The 17,352-nt window shown below is 45.0% G+C and overlaps 3 protein-coding genes across 5 annotated transcripts; 2 read left to right on the top strand and 1 right to left on the bottom strand.

Moving 5' to 3' along the window:
- The first annotated feature begins 1,956 nt into the window (after positions 1-1,956).
- LOC133906960 (cell division control protein 48 homolog E-like) lies at positions 1,957-6,795 on the top strand. Its single transcript, XM_062348927.1, has 9 exons — positions 1,957-2,119; positions 2,274-2,436; positions 3,249-3,477; positions 3,752-4,518; positions 4,627-4,848; positions 4,923-4,994; positions 5,083-5,364; positions 5,450-5,809; positions 6,270-6,795. The coding sequence occupies exons 1-9, from the start codon at positions 2,079-2,081 to the stop codon at positions 6,567-6,569; spliced, it is 2,436 nt and encodes an 811-aa protein (XP_062204911.1). The 5' UTR covers positions 1,957-2,078; the 3' UTR covers positions 6,570-6,795.
- Positions 6,796-7,432: 637 nt separating this feature from the next.
- On the top strand, positions 7,433-10,820 carry LOC133907416 (pentatricopeptide repeat-containing protein At5g08305). Its single transcript, XM_062349458.1, has 2 exons — positions 7,433-9,608; positions 10,254-10,820. Exon 1 carries the CDS (start codon positions 7,516-7,518, stop codon positions 8,989-8,991), a length of 1,476 nt encoding a protein of 491 aa, XP_062205442.1. The 5' UTR covers positions 7,433-7,515; the 3' UTR covers positions 8,992-9,608; positions 10,254-10,820.
- LOC133907417 (serine/threonine-protein kinase PCRK1-like) lies at positions 9,626-13,617 on the bottom strand. Of its 3 annotated transcripts, none has more exons than XM_062349459.1 (4): positions 13,154-13,617; positions 11,793-12,493; positions 11,218-11,337; positions 9,626-10,631 (listed from the first exon to the last, which is right to left on the bottom strand). In XM_062349459.1, exons 1-4 carry the CDS (start codon positions 13,161-13,163, stop codon positions 10,107-10,109), a joined length of 1,356 nt encoding a protein of 451 aa, XP_062205443.1. In that variant the 5' UTR covers positions 13,164-13,617; the 3' UTR covers positions 9,626-10,106. The 3 variants fall into 3 exon arrangements, with proteins under 3 accessions (XP_062205443.1, XP_062205444.1, XP_062205445.1); XM_062349460.1 differs by having other exon boundaries at positions 11,793-12,498; positions 13,154-13,616; XM_062349461.1 differs by lacking the exon at positions 13,154-13,617 and adding an exon at positions 12,888-13,025 and having other exon boundaries at positions 11,793-12,498.
- Positions 13,618-17,352: the final 3,735 nt, after the last annotated feature.

The following is a 17,352-nucleotide window of genomic DNA, read 5'->3' as shown; positions in this document are numbered from 1 at the left end:
AGAAAAATTTTCTCGCAAAATATTTTACTTATCGGGTGGGCACAACATTGCATGAAACTAATCTTATGGGCTCCATTATGGCCGTTCTAACAAAGTACCCATTGTGCAAGGAACTTGTACTTAATTCTTCTTTCTACGCTATGTTGTGATTGTTTATGTGGGCAATCATTTGTGTTGTAGCCATGAACAGTAATTTTGATGGATCAAACCGCTGACCAAGGAAGGTGGATTCACCTATAGTCGAACCCACAGTTAGACGAACAAGAGGAGACGACCTCCCCGCTGACCAAGGCTTTCTGCCTTCCTCAACAACCTCGACCTCCTTGCTTCCAACTAGATATCACTCATCACCCATCTCTAATAGATGTTGCTTCGTATGTTAGGTAAATATGGCAATTCAATATTCAATCTGTGTCATATGCAAGGGCACCTATAACTTTAAATTTGCGGATAGAAGCTCCATATGTTAAATCCAGATTTTGCTAATAGCATGTCACGTTCTGATTTATTCACTGAATCTTCTACTTTGTGCTGACTTCTTTTATATTGTGTTAGTCTTGAATGGACATATGCAGAATTTCAAAATGATATGAATTTTGTCCCTTTTTTTTGATCTTTTTGCACATTGGTGCTCTGCAATTTACTTTAAGTTTACAACTCCAAATTTGGAACACTAACATGTGATCTTGTTTTGACAAATAGTAATATTCAAATATCAGCTCAAATGTTTGAAATTGTTGTGCAAGCCCCCCATTGGAAGTGAGAGGTAGAAAAGAAATACGGATATAATATTTCATTCTCATGCAGATATGGAAAACAACAATATGTCTAATGACATTCTCTTGCCGATGTTGTCTGAAATGGAAGAAACAATAAATCTTCTAACATATATTCAGAACATATTATTTAGCCATTGTAAACGTAGTAGAATCTAGATTGTCTATTGCCACTGATACTTGTTATTTCAGATGAATTGTAAGTCTAAAGAGAATGAGATGGAAGATATTGAGGAGGCAGCACCTAATATTGACAACTGTGATTCATGAAACTCTCTTGAGGTGTTATAATGATGGAGCGTGGACAAGCAGCAGGTGTCACAGAATACCTTCATCTTGTACATGAAGAAAGAGTTATGATATCTTGATTTATTGCAGTATAGTTGATTTTGTTTTATCTAAGTACACGTGGACAAGTTATAAATGATGTGTGGTGTAATTTTTTAATATATTATATTGTTTAAATCGTGTCTATAATTTGGATAGTTTTAGTTGGTGTCTCTTTACAGTAATCATCTTATGGAACAACTAAGAAGCGATATTTTGTAGTTACTAGCACTATGGCATAGTGTCTTTGTATAGTCACTTTAACTTTCTGTATCTTGCACAAGTACAATAGTTATATTTAGGTTACTTGATATGGTTTATATTTTTTAGTTACTTGATAAAATTTGTATTTTTTATCTCCACCTTGGACATTCTTATGGCCAGTGACTTATTATACTGTTGTCCACAGTATAATTTTTCTCTTTGTTTTAGGTTATAGCTGTCCAATAAGTATTTTTTAACGCGTTAGACTATACCATATTCGCATTACCTGCTCCTTCAGCTACAAGATCCAGACGATACCAAACTTCTCAACCTGTCCTTCTCCTTGTCCAACCCCGCACGCGAGCACAAGCTGCAGGAACCTTTACTCTCCCCGCCCTGCCCACCCGCCTACCACCGCGTCACTTCCACGTGGTCCCCACCAGCCCTCGCCCCCCACGTCGGCACGGGGGCCTTCCCTCCGCGACGGCTGACAGCTCCGACTCGGAGCCCCACCTCTGGCACAGTCCGGAACCTTCCCTGCCAGTCCGGGCCCACACGCCCAGGCCCCGCGCGTCAGTGACGTATCTGGTGACGCGCGCCGTGCGCCGGGTCCCAAACCCCCGCTGCAAGAAAGAAGCTATTAAAGGAAGGCTAATCCCTCTACTCGGCTCCTCCCCGTCTCGCATCCTCGCCGCTGCAGTTAACGCCACCGCCAGCCAACGACCCGAGACGGACATCCACCGCGGCCCCGAGCGCGTCGCCGTTGCCGCCATGGCGAGCCAAGGGGAGCCATCGGCCTCCGCTTCCGATCCGTAAGATCTCACACTCCCTCCCTCCGACCTCGCCCGATCCGATCTGATGGAGCCCTAGGGTTTGGGGTTCCCGGCCCCGATCTGGCCGGTTTCGGTTGCGATTTGTCGTGGGGGATCGCCTTGGTGATAGGGTTTTTTTCGGTGGTGCGCGCAGGAAGGGGAAAAAGGACTACTCGACGGCGATCCTGGAGCGGAAGAAGTCGCCGAACCGGCTGGTCGTCGATGAGGCCACCAACGACGACAACTCCGTCGTCGCGCTGCACCCGGACACCATGGAGAGGCTGCAGCTCTTCCGCGGCGACACCGTGCTCCTCAAGGTGGGATGCGGGCTAGCCTGAGCTGTTATTCTCCTTTTGTTGGATGTTGAGCGGATTAGCCGATTGTGGTGTCACGGAACTTATCTGTGGATGTCGAGTTAGCGACTGCAATTAGTTGGGTTAGGATTGCAGATCTGTTGGAAAACCCTTAGCTTCATCACGGTAACTTCTTGCTGAAGGGGGGGGGGGGGGTAGGATGATGGAATTAATTGTTTTGCTGGGAATTTGGAGGAATTTAGTGGGTTGGTGGTGTTTGGTCTGCTGTATATTAATCTGGTAGTGTTTAGACTACAAGATTTTCGTCAATTTGCAGTGCGTACTCTGTTTCTTTAGTTTACGGAAGTTCTTTTTTTCTGCTTCAGTCTGATGTATTTTACAGTATGAAGAAGTTTCCTATGTGCTAATATGTTCTCTTTAACCTCAAACGCTGTTGTTCTCACTTCTGAATCTAAAAGTGACCACTTTTTGCATGAATATTTCATTATTCCTTGTTAAACAAAAGAACGCACACAATTTGATGTTATTCCAGTTGGTGTTAATTGTTCTGTTGTGTGGAGATTATAAACAATGTAGCATGTACAGTTCTTTCATGATCTCTAGCACAACATATAGATGTGCATACAATGCTAGTAATTTCCTTATGTACGGAGTGTTGAGCAATTCGACATATAGTGGCCCATCTTTTTGTAAGTTCTTTTCTGTTGCCAGGCTAGTTCGTCTGTTTTGGCTGATTACAAAATTTACTTACAATTAGTGAACTACATTGCAACCGTTAGTCCATTCAAGGTCTGACCTTGTACTCTGCATTATAGGGTAAGAAGAGGAAAGACACTATTTGCATTGTCCTTGCGGATGAAACGTGTGAGGAGCCAAAGGTTCGGATGAACAAGGTTGTCCGGCAGAACCTGAGGGTGCGACTTGGTGATGTGGTTTCCGTCCACCAGTGCCAGGATGTGAAATATGGGAAGCGTGTACACATCCTTCCAATTGATGATACAGTTGAGGGCATTACAGGGAATCTGTTTGATGCCTTCTTGAAACGTGAGTTCTTGATCATGTGAACATTGTTCTCAGTTGCTTAAATTTATTTACATACTCTTTCTTGTGCATGTTCATGATACTCAATTTTCCTTTATCTTTACTGAAGTACTCAGTCTCTTACATTTCCTGTTGTCAAGGGCTTCATGAGTTCTGAACAGGGGAAAGTCTGTCATTTAGACTACCTAGAAAAATACATCTAGTTTTTGCCATGTGATGCTGAACCTGATTGTCATTCTCCTTTTCTAATGATTTCCCCTCTTATGTAAATGTGCAGCATATTTCCTAGAAGCATACCGGCCCCTGAGGAAAGGAGACCTTTTCCTTGTTAGAGGTGGGATGAGAAGTGTGGAGTTCAAAGTGATAGAGACCGATCCTACTGAGTATTGCATTGTTGCACCGGATACAGAAATATTTTGTGATGGGGAGCCTATTAAGAGGGAGGATGAGGAACGGCTCGACGAAGTTGGTTATGATGACGTTGGTGGAGTTAGAAAGCAAATGGCCCAAATCAGGGAGCTTGTCGAACTTCCTTTGCGCCATCCTCAGCTTTTCAAATCCATTGGTGTGAAGCCACCAAAGGGCATATTGCTGTATGGACCACCTGGGTCTGGAAAGACCCTTATTGCTCGTGCAGTTGCAAATGAGACAGGAGCCTTTTTCTTTCTGATTAATGGCCCAGAGATTATGTCAAAGCTTGCAGGAGAGAGTGAGAGCAATCTCAGAAAGGCATTTGAAGAAGCAGAAAAGAATGCTCCATCTATCATTTTTATTGATGAAATTGATTCCATTGCTCCTAAGAGAGAGAAGACCAATGGAGAAGTGGAGCGCCGTATTGTTTCACAGCTTTTGACCCTTATGGATGGACTCAAAGCTCGTTCCCATGTTATTGTTATGGGTGCTACGAACCGACCGAACAGCATTGATCCTGCTCTTCGTAGGTTTGGAAGGTTTGACCGGGAAATTGACATTGGGGTTCCTGATGAAGTTGGGCGGCTTGAGGTTCTCCGCATTCACACAAAGAACATGAAACTTGCTGAAGATGTAAGTGATCTTCACTCATTCATGATCCTTTGATTATGTTATTGGTTGTTATATGATTTCCTTTTTCTTTTGTAGCATTGCTTGACATCCATTTTCTGAAATGTCCAGGTTAATTTGGAACTCATTGCCAAGGACACCCATGGATATGTTGGTGCTGATCTTGCTGCCCTTTGCACTGAGGCTGCTCTCCAATGCATTCGTGAGAAGATGGATATCATAGATCTCGAGGATGAGACTATAGATGCTGAGATATTAAACTCAATGGCTGTTACAAATGACCACTTCAAAACTGCACTTGGGACAAGCAACCCATCTGCACTTCGTGAAACTGTGAGTTTCCTGTCTTTAGTTCTCTCTTTGACCTGCTCTTTTTAAGAGATGCTAAAGTTTCGTTCTGGATACAGGTTGTTGAAGTTCCAAATGTCTCTTGGGAGGATATTGGTGGGTTGGAGAATGTCAAGAGGGAGCTCCAGGAGGTAATTAGATGCTCATTGATCTTATAATGTGCTAGTGATTATTGTTTTCGTCCAGTCAATTTGCTAATGCACTGCAAAATTCCTGTAGACCGTTCAATATCCGGTAGAACACCCGGAGAAATTTGAGAAGTTCGGTATGTCCCCATCCAAAGGAGTTCTGTTCTATGGCCCACCTGGTTGTGGTAAAACTTTGTTGGCCAAGGCAATTGCGAACGAGTGCCAGGCTAACTTCATCAGTGTCAAAGGTCCGGAACTGCTTACCATGTGGTTTGGTGAGAGTGAAGCCAACGTTCGTGAGATTTTTGACAAGGCCCGCCAGTCTGCACCTTGTGTCCTCTTTTTTGATGAGCTTGACTCCATTGCTACTCAGGTCCATTCACCCCTCCCACCTTAGCTCTTGCTCATGTATGGTGCCATGTTTCTATGACTTGACACTTTGTCATGCCCTGTTACAGAGAGGAAGCAGCGTAGGTGATGCTGGAGGTGCCGCTGATAGAGTGCTGAATCAGTTGCTGACAGAGATGGATGGCATGAATGCCAAGAAAACTGTGTTCATTATTGGGGCTACAAACAGGCCTGACATCATAGACCCAGCTTTGCTTAGGCCAGGGCGTCTTGATCAGCTGATTTATATTCCACTGCCTGATGAGCAGTCTAGGCTCCAAATCTTCAAAGCCTGCCTTAGGAAGTCACCTGTGGCGAAGGATGTGGACTTGAATGCTCTTGCTAAATACACCCAAGGGTTCAGTGGTGCAGATATTACTGAAATTTGCCAGCGTTCATGCAAATATGCTATCAGAGAGAACATTGAGAAGGTAACGCCATCTATCCATATGAATTGGTACTCTGAATACAATATCGTAGTAATTCATACTCTGAATATAATGTCAGTTATGCCCCATAAAACTCATCTAATCATGAACTGGTTACTAAGAAATCTTAGCCTGATTTATCTATCAATGTTTGTACGGTAGCTATTTAAATGATACCTTGTCTTCTGATGTTCCTACTTCCTACTACACTATGATCTACCAATCAAATATCAGTTTTAAGTTTTAGGATTTTTGCTGCATAACGTCTTGAAGTTTCTCATCTTAAAATGCTTGTGTTTTATGGACGATAGTATGACTTTTCTTGGCAAGTTGTAGAAGAGTTGGGGATGCTTTGACATATGTAGTTGGCCTAACATTTTCATCTGACTAAATCTAAAGCTAGTTGAAGGGTATGCGTAAATGTCCCTTGCAACTGCTAATCTGGATAGTAATGGTTTTTCAGGACATTGAGAGGGAGAGACGGAGAAAGGACAACCCTGAAGCCATGGAGGAAGACGAGGTGGATGAGATTGCGGAGATCAAGGCAGCTCACTTCGAGGAGTCGATGAAGTACGCCCGCCGGAGTGTCAGCGACGCAGACATCCGCAAGTACCAGGCGTTTGCCCAGACCTTGCAGCAGTCCCGCGGGTTCGGCAGCGAGTTCCGCTTCTCGGAGCAGTCTACAACTGCCGGTGCTGGAGCTGCCGCCGATCCCTTCGTGTCTGCTGGTGCAGCCGCCGATGATGACGACTTATACAGTTAGGTTTCTGTGTTGTTGCTGGGTTGTGTTCGATATTGGTTTCGCCAGTCATCTGTTGAACTAATCATATTCACGGGATGTCCTGCAATGATATTTATTTTCGGTACATTTGGATGCTGCTGAGATTATACGCACTCGGCTTAGGCTGTGGCCCTGTCACTCTTATCCGATGACATTTTCTCAACGATGTTTAACACTTTCCATGCATTATTTATGCTTCATTCATGAATCACGATGCTTTTGTTGTGATGCAAGGAGATTTCTTATCTGTTTTTGTAATTTTGAAAAGAAACACACCATTTACTTAGCACTGTGGATTTGTAGAGGATCTGAATTGCCTGTTGGAAAGTGCTTTTAGCACCTAGGATAGGACTTGGTATAAGTTCGAGCTAAAATTTGAAAACTCGCTAATAGCAAGCTCTTGCCAACGGGATCAGTGTTTTCTCATTTGGCTTTTAAGCTAAATTTGAGCTAAAAATTGAAAACTCGCTAATAGCTATTGAAGTTCTTGGTCAACGGGACTGGTGTTTTCTGTCTAATAATACAAACTCTCCGTCTACGAATGCAAACTCTCCATCTTGGAGTCCACGAATACAAACTCTCCGTCTAAGAATATAAGCTGTATTTTATTGTGACTCAGTCTTTAAAACTAGACTTTAACTATTGTTTACTTGTAAAATATATTATTTATACTGCAAAATTAATATAATGTAAAAAGATTTTGAAATATAAATATAGTTGTACAATCTTTATATACTGAACATATACTTTGACTACTTGTTAGTCAAAATATACATATTATTTCACAGGTTCTTAAAATAGAGTAAGAAACTGATGAGGATTCTAATTCCTCAATTCCTTGGACCACGGGTTGTCTCTGTGATTTGTCGCCGAGCCGCGGCCGCGAACAATTTCGGATTCCCGCCCTTGCCTTCCCCTCCCCTCTCGCATGCCTCCTCCCTCCCTCCCGCTGCCGGCGCACCTCCTGCGCCACCTTCACGGCCGCGCGCTCACCACCCTGCTCCTCGACCCCCTCATCCGGTCCACCTCCTCCTCCGCCACCCCCTCCCTCTCCTTCTCCCTCTTCCTCCTCCTCCTCCGCGCCGCGCTCCGCCCGTCCCACCTCACCTTTCCCTTCCTCGCCCGCGCCGCCGCGCGCCTGTCCGCCCCCTCCCTCGCGGCCGCCCTCCACGCTCACCCGCTCCGCCTCGGGATCCTCCCCGCCGACCTCCATGTCGCCAACTCCCTCGTTCACATGTACGCCGCCTGCGCCCTCCCCAACCACGCCCGCCGCGTGTTCGACGAAATATCGCGCCCCAACCTCGTCTCCTGGAACGCGCTCCTCGACGGGTACGCCAAGTGCCGCGACCTCCCCGCCGCGCAGCAGGTGTTCGCGCGGATGCCGCGGCGGGACGTCATCTCCTGGAGCGCCATGATCGACGGGTGCGTCAAGTGCGGGGAGCACCGCGCGGCGCTTGCCGTGTTCGAGATGATGGAGAATGCCGCGACGGCGGAGGACGGCGGCGGGGTGAGGGCGAACGACGTCACGATGGTCAGTGTGCTCGGCGCGTGCGCGCACCTGGGGGACCTCGAGCGGGGGAGGTGGGTGCACCGGTGCCTGAGGGAGCGCGGCTTCCCACTCAACCTCAAGCTCGCGACCTCGCTCGTCGACATGTACGCCAAGTGCGGGGCGATTGGCGAGGCGCTCGGGGTGTTCTGGGCTGTGCCAGCAGAGAGCACCGATGTTCTGATATGGAACGCTGTGATCGGCGGGCTGGCAGTGCATGGCATGGGCTGGGAGTCCGTGGAGATGTTCGGGGAGATGCAGCGTGCTGGAGTTGCACCGGACGAGATCACTTACCTTTGTTTGTTGAGCGCTTGTGTGCACGGTGGTCTGGTGGATGAGGCTTGGAGGTTCTTTCGCTCGCTTGAAGCGCAAGGGCTCAGACCGCATGTCGAGCATTACGCCTGCCTGATAGATGTGCTTGGTCGAGCAGGCCGCTTGGAGGAAGCATACGGTGTTATTAGAGGTATGCCAATGAAACCCAGTGTTTCTGTGCTTGGTGCTCTCCTGAACGCCTGCCATTTGCACGGATGGGTGGAGCTGGGGAAGGTAGTCGGCAGGCAGCTTGTCCAATTGCAGCCAGACCATGATGGCAGGTACATTGGCTTGTCCAATATCTACGCTGTTGCTAGGCGGTGGCAAGAGGCAAAGAAAGTGAGAAAGGTGATGGAGGAGAGGGGTGTAAAGAAGGTACCTGGATTTAGTGAGATTGATGTTGGTGGAGGGCTATGCAGGTTCATTGCCCAGGATAAGACTCATCCGGGATCGACAGAGATTTATGCCTTGCTGAATCTAATAGCAATGGAGATGAAAATGAAGGATGATGCTACTATTCCAGATTACCTCTGTGCACACTGCTAGGAAGATGGTTGCACCTGTGGATCTGTCAAAAAACAATTTCCATGAAGCAGTTTGATCATACTTCCGGAGTGAATCTGGACATAGTATTTGTCGCTCTCAGCTCTGACTTCTGACCACTGAAGCACTATTCAAAGTATCATTTAGGCTAAGTGGAATTCAAGCTGCCAGGTACAACCTAGTTGTGAGCAGATCCATCAAGAGACAGCTATTTGCAGATAAGAAGCAACACATTTGTTACAAATTCTCCACTGAAAGAAGAGCTGTAGAAAGATGGAGTGCAGAAGTGGTCTTGAGATTGGCTGAGCTGCTTTGAGAATTCAGTAAAACAGAAGAGAGAAATTGATGACAGACCGTGATTACTGCATGCGCATCACTCAAATAGCAGGCAGACAGTATGAAATGTCCGGATAAGCTTTCTACAGAATTGCTTCACCTGGAGCTTCTACTTATATGGAAGATTTAACAATAAGGTGAAAACCATATCACAGTGTTTCATCAGTCACATGCATGTGTCGAAACTGTGTATGGAGCAATTTTGCCATGTGCCAGGAGCCCAGGAGCATGTTCAAGCAATTTATATGGAAGTGCATATGCAAATTCTGCTCTACATAGCTTCGGTACAGATTCTTGATCATTCTTTTCATGCATATCAGCTGTGCCAATTATAGAGAAACAGAAATTCTACAGGTACATGCGCAGTGCGCACAAAGCACAACACCGGCAAACTCAGGAAGCAATGAGCTACAGGCACTACCTGAATGCTCTTATTTGACACTTAATACAACTCAAAAGTCACTCCACGAAACCAACTTAAACTGTATAATAAGACTTCTACTCTAAAAAAGGACTACTTGATCTTTGATTAAGCTATGATAAAAAAACATGGAACCTCAAGTGGTGGAGAAGACTGCCTATGTGTGATCCCAGAAAATGTAAACCTATCCATTATTTAGTGGTGGCCGCACTGGGCTGCACCAAACAGTTTGTTTACAATTGTCATGCTCTCTGACTTATATGGTAAATGACAACTTCAGGTGACATTTCAGTTGCTGCTTTTGCTAAACTATATGCAAGTCAAATCATGCACGAAACACCTCATCTGTTGATACTGTGAATCATTGTGTTCTCAGAAGCTTGGGCGTCCACCTTTGCCATGCAAACCATCTCCCTTCCCCAGCTTTAATATCTGCAACTCTTCTCTTCAAGTCGAGGCATTTTCTTTTCTTTTCATCACTTACTAATTCTTTTGAATTGCTGATCAGGGGATGCTCCAGTGTTCCAAGCTCACTGCTCTCAACGATCTTCTGCACCATCTCCAGTACCTCACTCATCTTCGGTCGGTACCTGGCATGGCGAACCAGGCACTTGTTTGCCACTGATGCAAGCTTGGCTGCTGACTTTATGCAGTAATTCCCTTCAAGCCTCGGATCGATTACAGTCTCAAGCTTCTTAACATCGGAAGAGTAGGGCTTCACCCAGTCCACAAGATTATGCTCGCCTCGTGGCCTGTTCCGGTCCAGAGGTCGCCGGCCTGTAAGGAGCTCATAAAGCACCACGCCATAGCTCCATATGTCATTCTTGGTGCTGAGGCGTCCTGTGTGGATATATTCAGGAGCTGCATATCCTATAGTCCCCACCACCTGTTTTGGTTGTCATACAAAACAAGAATAATGTTGATGATTAGAAGCTTTCAAAGATGTCAGTATCTATGAGTATAGATACCCTAGGGGTTGCAGAATTTTGGAATCACATGTTGTAACATATTGGAACTGGAAGCACCCAGAAAAGCCAGCTGATTTTAACTGACCAGAAAGGTTAGGTGACTTTCCTGACCGGTCCTTCGGCACTAGCGTGCAGACTAACCGAAAGTGCCTGGCTGCCTACATTTGTGTTACGTTTTCTCCTTTTTTTGGTTGCATAGAAGATATGATATGGTCAGCTCCTAGTTTTAGCAAGGCCACCAATATTTGAAAAGTAGTTGCTGCTAAGTTTTCGAGCATGTGAAGGCAGTTCCTTGACCAGATCAGAATGGTTGAATGATTCTTTGTTCTAACCGCTCCTGGGTTTGCTACTTGGTTTCCAGGTACTGGAGGAACATGGGAAGCTGCCTTTGAGATCAATGAATGTGCCAACATTTTGCAGCAAGAAACTAAGAACATTGCCAGCATCAAATTATGTACATTGTACAAAGAAGGTAAAGCTCTTGGTTAATTGTTTGTTGCATACCGCTGTGGAAACATGGCTTCCTTCTTGCGGTCCCAATCTCGCCAAGCCAAAGTCTGACAGTTTCGCGTTCCAGTTCTGGTCGAGAAGAATGTTCGAAGGCTTCAGATCACGAAATATGATCTGAAAAGAGCATTACAATGATGCAAGTTGTCAGTGTTATAAAATTATTTTCATGCGAGCAAATAATCATAATCTCAACTCTTGTATCTATTCATACGGCTTTAGATTCAGTTAATTAAATAGATACTCAGCTCAGCCTATCTAAATACAACTAATCAAACATTCTTCTTCTCAACAAATGACTCCGCGCTTAACTTATTTTCGCTCAGTAGTCAGACTATACGATGCAGCTATATAAAACATCATTCGAAAGACCAAATACATCCTTGCATAGATCGAAACAGTGCATGTGAGAAAAAAAAAAGCTTTTTCTTAAAATTATATGCATCCGCAAGCTAAGATTCACATGTACGGCTAACCAATCAGCCTCTAAGCAGCCTCTGAGAGTCTGGAGAAATCTAGCAATCAAGAATACTTGACATCGAAGACCATTTGAAGAGGTGAACGAAGCGTACCTTGAATTCAGATTCTTCATGGAGATACTTCAACCCTCGAGCGGTATCAAGCGCCACCCTCAGCCTCATCGCCCACGAGGCCGGCCGCGACGATCTCGCCGACAGATGGTCCGCCAGGCTCCCGTTGGGCATGAACTCGTACACGAGCAGCAGCTGCATCCCCCTCTCGTCGTCCTCGGCGCAGTAGCCGATGAGCTTCACCAGGTTCGCGTGATCCACTACCCCGAGCACGTTCACCTCGGTCATCCACTCCTTGTGCCCCTGCAGCCCCTTGCGGCCGAGCTGCTTGATGGCGACGTCGAGGCTCCTGCGCGGGTCGAGCGCGCTCCGGATGATGCCGCGGTAGACGCAGCCGAAGCCGCCCTCGCCGAGCATGAGCGCGCGGCTGAACCCGCGGGTGGCGCTCTTGAGCTCCTGGAAGGTGAAGATGCGGAGGCTGTTGGTCGGCCGCTGCGACAGCGACAGCTGCCGGCACCGGCTGAACGACCCGGCGCTGCTGAGCTCCGACGCGTTGAGGGAGCACTCGGACCCCGACCGCCGCACCTCGCGGTCCGTGGACGTCGTGCTGCTTGTGGACCGCGCGGACAGGGACCGCGCCGTCGCCGTCCCACGCCGTTCTTCTCGCTCCCGCTCCCGTTCCCGCTCCCAGCTCGCGAACCGAAAGCACGGCATGGCGCTTCTGCTCCCCGGAGACGTCGCCCCTGCTCTGCAACAGCATCATGGTGACAAATATTAAGACGCCGATCTTTCACTCTGTTCGAATGATAGCAATGAGCCAATGGCACCAAGCAAGAACTCTGAAAAAAATCCGAATCAGAAATTGCTAACACAAGGCAAAAGTTGCAACTTTTCTACTCATTACGCAATCGCAAGGCGAAGAACGAAAGATGAACCATCGACACCAAAAAAAAGGGAAATAATCCTAAAAGAAGCCCAAAAGTGGATCAAAAGAACAAGGCTAGACCTCTCCATTTTGGCAAAAGAAAAGCTAAGTTCTTGATTGGCCGAAAGCTAAGTTTTCGAAACAAACAAAAGATTAACCCTTTCCAAACAAAAACGAAACCGATTACCAATCAAATTCAAAGCAGCACTCACCAAATCTTACGAACGAGAATGGCAGGACAGGGCGACAAGAAACCACCCACGGCACGCCCTGGCAAACATTTCAAAGCTTTCCCCCCTCCCAAACCTCTCAACCAACCAACCTTCAACATCCACGCATCGTTGTCAATGGCGTTATCCGATCCCACCCCACCCAAATCATTTTTTTTCGCACCCAACCCGACGAACGAATCCCGTCCCCGGTTCCCACCCAAGAACACACACACGCAAGAAGAAAAAAACAAGTTTCGATCGCTCACCAGGTGGCATGGGATGGGCCTAGCTGCGCCTCCGCATGTGGAAGACGCGGTTGCTCGCCGCGAGATCGGAATCTGCCCCGAGAAGAAATCAAGAAGGATGGGGTTGGGTAGGGAGGGACGGGCTAACAGGTCAATGGAGAGGAGGGTTGATTGGTTTCCGCTCGTCCACTACCTGCTGCCTCGGCTTCAGCTTCTTGGGTTCCTCCTCCCCCGTCTCTTTCTGTTTGGTTGGTTCTTACAGTACTTGCTTTGGTTTAAATACTGCGACAAAGAATTGTGGACAAGCGATGGGTACAGGAGTTAAAGATGGAGAGGAAGAGGTCATGTGGGACGAGGGAGGGGAGACAATGAATTGAGGTTAGCGACGGAGCAACAAACTTAGCGGACTAAAACAAAGATGTGAAGTTACAGGATCCAGGGGGCTGAAAACCCTTCCCGCTAGGCAGCTAATGGAGCCTCTAATCTCCTAACTTTTTGTTTATGGATAAGGGAGAGAAAAAAAGAAGAGTGAGGGAGAATAAGAGGGAGAGGAAGATGGAGGTAAATGAGCCTGGATCAGAATCCTTCACATCTTTGAAGTCACACAATGATCAATGTCTACTATTGAATCTCAACTTCACTTAAGTTTAATATTTTTCAGTTAGTTATGCAATATTTTTCGGTTTCGTAACTAGTTCAAATTTTCCGGTTAGTTATGTAATATTCTCCGGTTTGAAGCAAAGTCACAGTGATTTCAAAAGGGTGAAGTCAGAGGATCGTGATCCGAATGAGCCCCTACCTGGTTATTCTGCATCAGCCACTGATTTTGGCTAAGGGGTTGTTTGGAATCCATGAATTTCATGTTAACTACAAATATTAGGAATCTTATAGAAATTGTGCATTTTAAACATGCCTAAACTAGTGAAGTAAGTGACTAGACGCCTCACTAGCCGGATAGGAAGCTTGTTAGGTGACCCGTGCAAGTCTGAGTTAGCCTTTACTGCCACCGAGACAATAGGGTTAATCTTTACATTGGCTATCAACTTTGATTCGTTGGACAACATCGACAACAATGAGACCTATGCCTATGTGGGGGCAATGAATAGAGGCAAAAGGTAGCGACATCAGCGATGGAGGAGTGGCGGCTATGGCCAGACAAAGGAAGAGGGTTTTCTTCAATTTGTTAATCATAGGCTGAGTGTGTCAAGTCTACTATATGTCCCAAGGTCCAGATAGTCTTCCTTCTCTTATCCTCTCGCACCTCCTTTGTCTTCTCCTACTTGTTCTTCTTTGGCCCTCCACTTTCTTTTCCCCAGGACCTTCGACCACTTAGGCAATGGCCTAGATGCTAGGTGACACCTCGCAAAATGCCTTTTACAACTGTGCTTCAATATTGAACAATCATTAACAATAAGTCTCTATTCTAAAACATGATGAAAATCCAAGGTTGAGGTGAAAATGTAGATAGTTAAACCTTACTTGGAACCAAAAGTAGCTATACACGACTTGTATATCAGCGTTGTCCATGCTCCTTCCATGCTTAATTCCTTATCGCGCCCCTTTTGGTTTCCATCGTGCACCCCGTGGTCACTAAAGACTCCACAATTGGTGCAATTAGAAAGGGTCGATTGACTACCTCGTTCTCATTGTTGAGTGGGTTTTAGTGGGGTTCGCTTGGATTGGAGCACTGGATGATAGTCCAATCGGCTGAAATATAACAATCACCTCATCATCTTAGTAGTTGCGACTAGGTGCCACCAATCCAAAGGGAGGCTTTGATGGGTGTTTCTAGCGAGGGGGGTGAGGAAGTGGAGAGAGTAAGGGCAAGTTCCACCACATATAGTGGACCAAGGAAGAAGAATTATGTCATGTTGGTGGAATATCACTGGTTTATTGAAATGTTTTATTCATTTTGGCACACGCTCTATAGACTTGTCCAATATAAACCATACAAATTTTAAAAAAAATTAGTTGTGCAACGAGACAAATTGACGGGAAAGAAAATAAAGAGAAACAATCATAACTTACTTAATTGATGGCCTTTGTTTCAATTTTCTCGTAGCTCCTAAAAACAATTACCGTTCTCTTAGTTCTACTTCCTTCCCTTGTAGATTAGATGACTCATCTACAAAAAATCAAATTTGACTGAACACTTCACCAGGCATAAAACAAGGGTTGAACGCAAGCATCTGGGAAACCCATTGGACCAAATTGGCTATTCACCATTCTAGGATGTTGTAGATCTGTATATATATTATTCCGATGGACATTGGGATATAGGATAGTGAGAAACCAAGTGGATATGTGTGTGTGTGAGAGAGAGAGAGTCATTAACAAAGATTAAGTTGAGTTGAATTTGGTTTGCATGAGCATGTCTATGTATTATAATACATGATTATGATTATGACTGGTCGAAGATGGAGAGAAATAGAGTTGGAGAAACTTATGTGCTTATCTTATGATGTGTAGGTGATGAATGTAACTTGGCGTTCGATGGCATGATGATTAGGGCTAAGCAGCGTGTTTGGTGTCGGACGATCAAGGAGGTCGGACGGAGTCAAAGGTGATCCTAGCTGTACATGTGGAGAGGAAGCAAAACTTGAGAAGTTGGATAGAGACAGTGTGTTAACAAAGTCAAGTGAAAGGGATGTCGGGGCAAGTGACAAGGTGGTCCAAGGGATCGAGAGCGGGAGAGACTTACCGGCGGTCAAAATTGCAAGGCAGAGTACACATGTTATCATCAGGAAGATTACTTAGGATGCAAGAAATCTAGGTTACTTGGATGCAAGAAAGCTCCCAAGGCCTATAAATATGACGAAAGAGTTGAGTTCTATAGTTTTAAAAGAGAAAGAGAAGAATGCTTAGCCTATGGTTTAGGTGATGGCTGTGTATATAAAACCACTTTGTAATCAACCGAAAATAGCGCATTCTTATGTAAGTAATGAATATAGTGTTGCATATTATCTGTGTGTTCATCTCCGTTTAGTTTTCCTCTCTTGGCTCCCTTGCATAATTGCAAGTTTTTCGGTTTTGCTATGCTTTTTGTTTTTGTTGGAGAGCTGAATTTTTGCATTATGTTAAAATTATTCTTCTTGTTGCTATAGGGATAAAAAATTATCTATAAGTTAGTCATGAACCATCTCTTACCTCTAGATTCATTAACTTGAAGAGTTTCTTCACTATAGTGATTAGTTCTTTGGATTTGAGTATTTTCTCATCAAGTTACAATATTTTGTCAGCTATGTCACTTGAAATGGTTTATATGGAACCTATGATTCAGATCCATCTATTGGAGCTACAATAAAAATAATCTTTTCAGAGATGTCCAGTGTATTTTTGTTTCTTTCGGTTTTTTACTTCCGCTTTTTATTTGAGGCTCGTTGGGTGAAAGATTAGGATAGGATATCCAAGAATTTGGTAATGCTCCTATTCACCCCTTCTCTAGTCACTTTACTCGGTCATACAATTGGTATCAGAGTTGAGTTTGATCACTAGTTGATCTTTATTGGCTTTTTGATCCGTATGTAACAGTGGAGAGAAATGGAAAAATACCATTCTTTGAGGATCGTGACTATTCATATTGGAAGGTGTGCATGGAGGCTTATCTCTTAAGGCAAGGAAGTGCAATATGAGATATTGTTGACTTTAGCTATAAAATCCCTACTGCTCGTACGTTTTTTGGCCTAGACTGATCAATATGAGGTCAACAACAAGGCTAGAAATATCTTGTTAACTAGTCTGAGTCGTAGCGACTTTTGACAGAGTTCAACACCTTCGCACTGCTAGAAAGATTAAGGCTAGTGTTTTTTATGAGGGCACAAACCAGATTAAGACTAGGCGTCAGAGTACTTACAATCAGGAGTATCAGATGTTTGTGCAAGATCCCGGAGAGTTTTTAGATGTCATGGTTGCGAGGTGAGAACAACGACCTCGATCCTGATTCACATGAGGTACAACAATCTTATGATCAACTTTCTATTAAGGTTGATCGTTTAACTAGTGCGCTTATTAGTTAAGATAGGTTGGTTCGTAGTGCGGCTAGAGAGGTTAAGGAAGTCAAGTATAAGCTAGAGTGTTTGGTGTCTAAGTTTGAGTTGTTTAGGTCTAGGGCTAAGGATGAGGAAGAAGAGTGTGAAAGTTGTGTCGTAATCATGACTAAGCTTACCGAACTTCAAATTTTGTATGCTCAAGTTGTCAATCGGCTTGACATTGCTAAGAAG

The sequence above is a fragment of the Phragmites australis genome, chromosome 24 (genome assembly GCF_958298935.1).
Source record: "Phragmites australis chromosome 24, lpPhrAust1.1, whole genome shotgun sequence".
Taxonomy (NCBI): domain Eukaryota; kingdom Viridiplantae; phylum Streptophyta; class Magnoliopsida; order Poales; family Poaceae; genus Phragmites; species Phragmites australis.
This window is presented reverse-complemented; position numbering and strand designations above follow the sequence as displayed.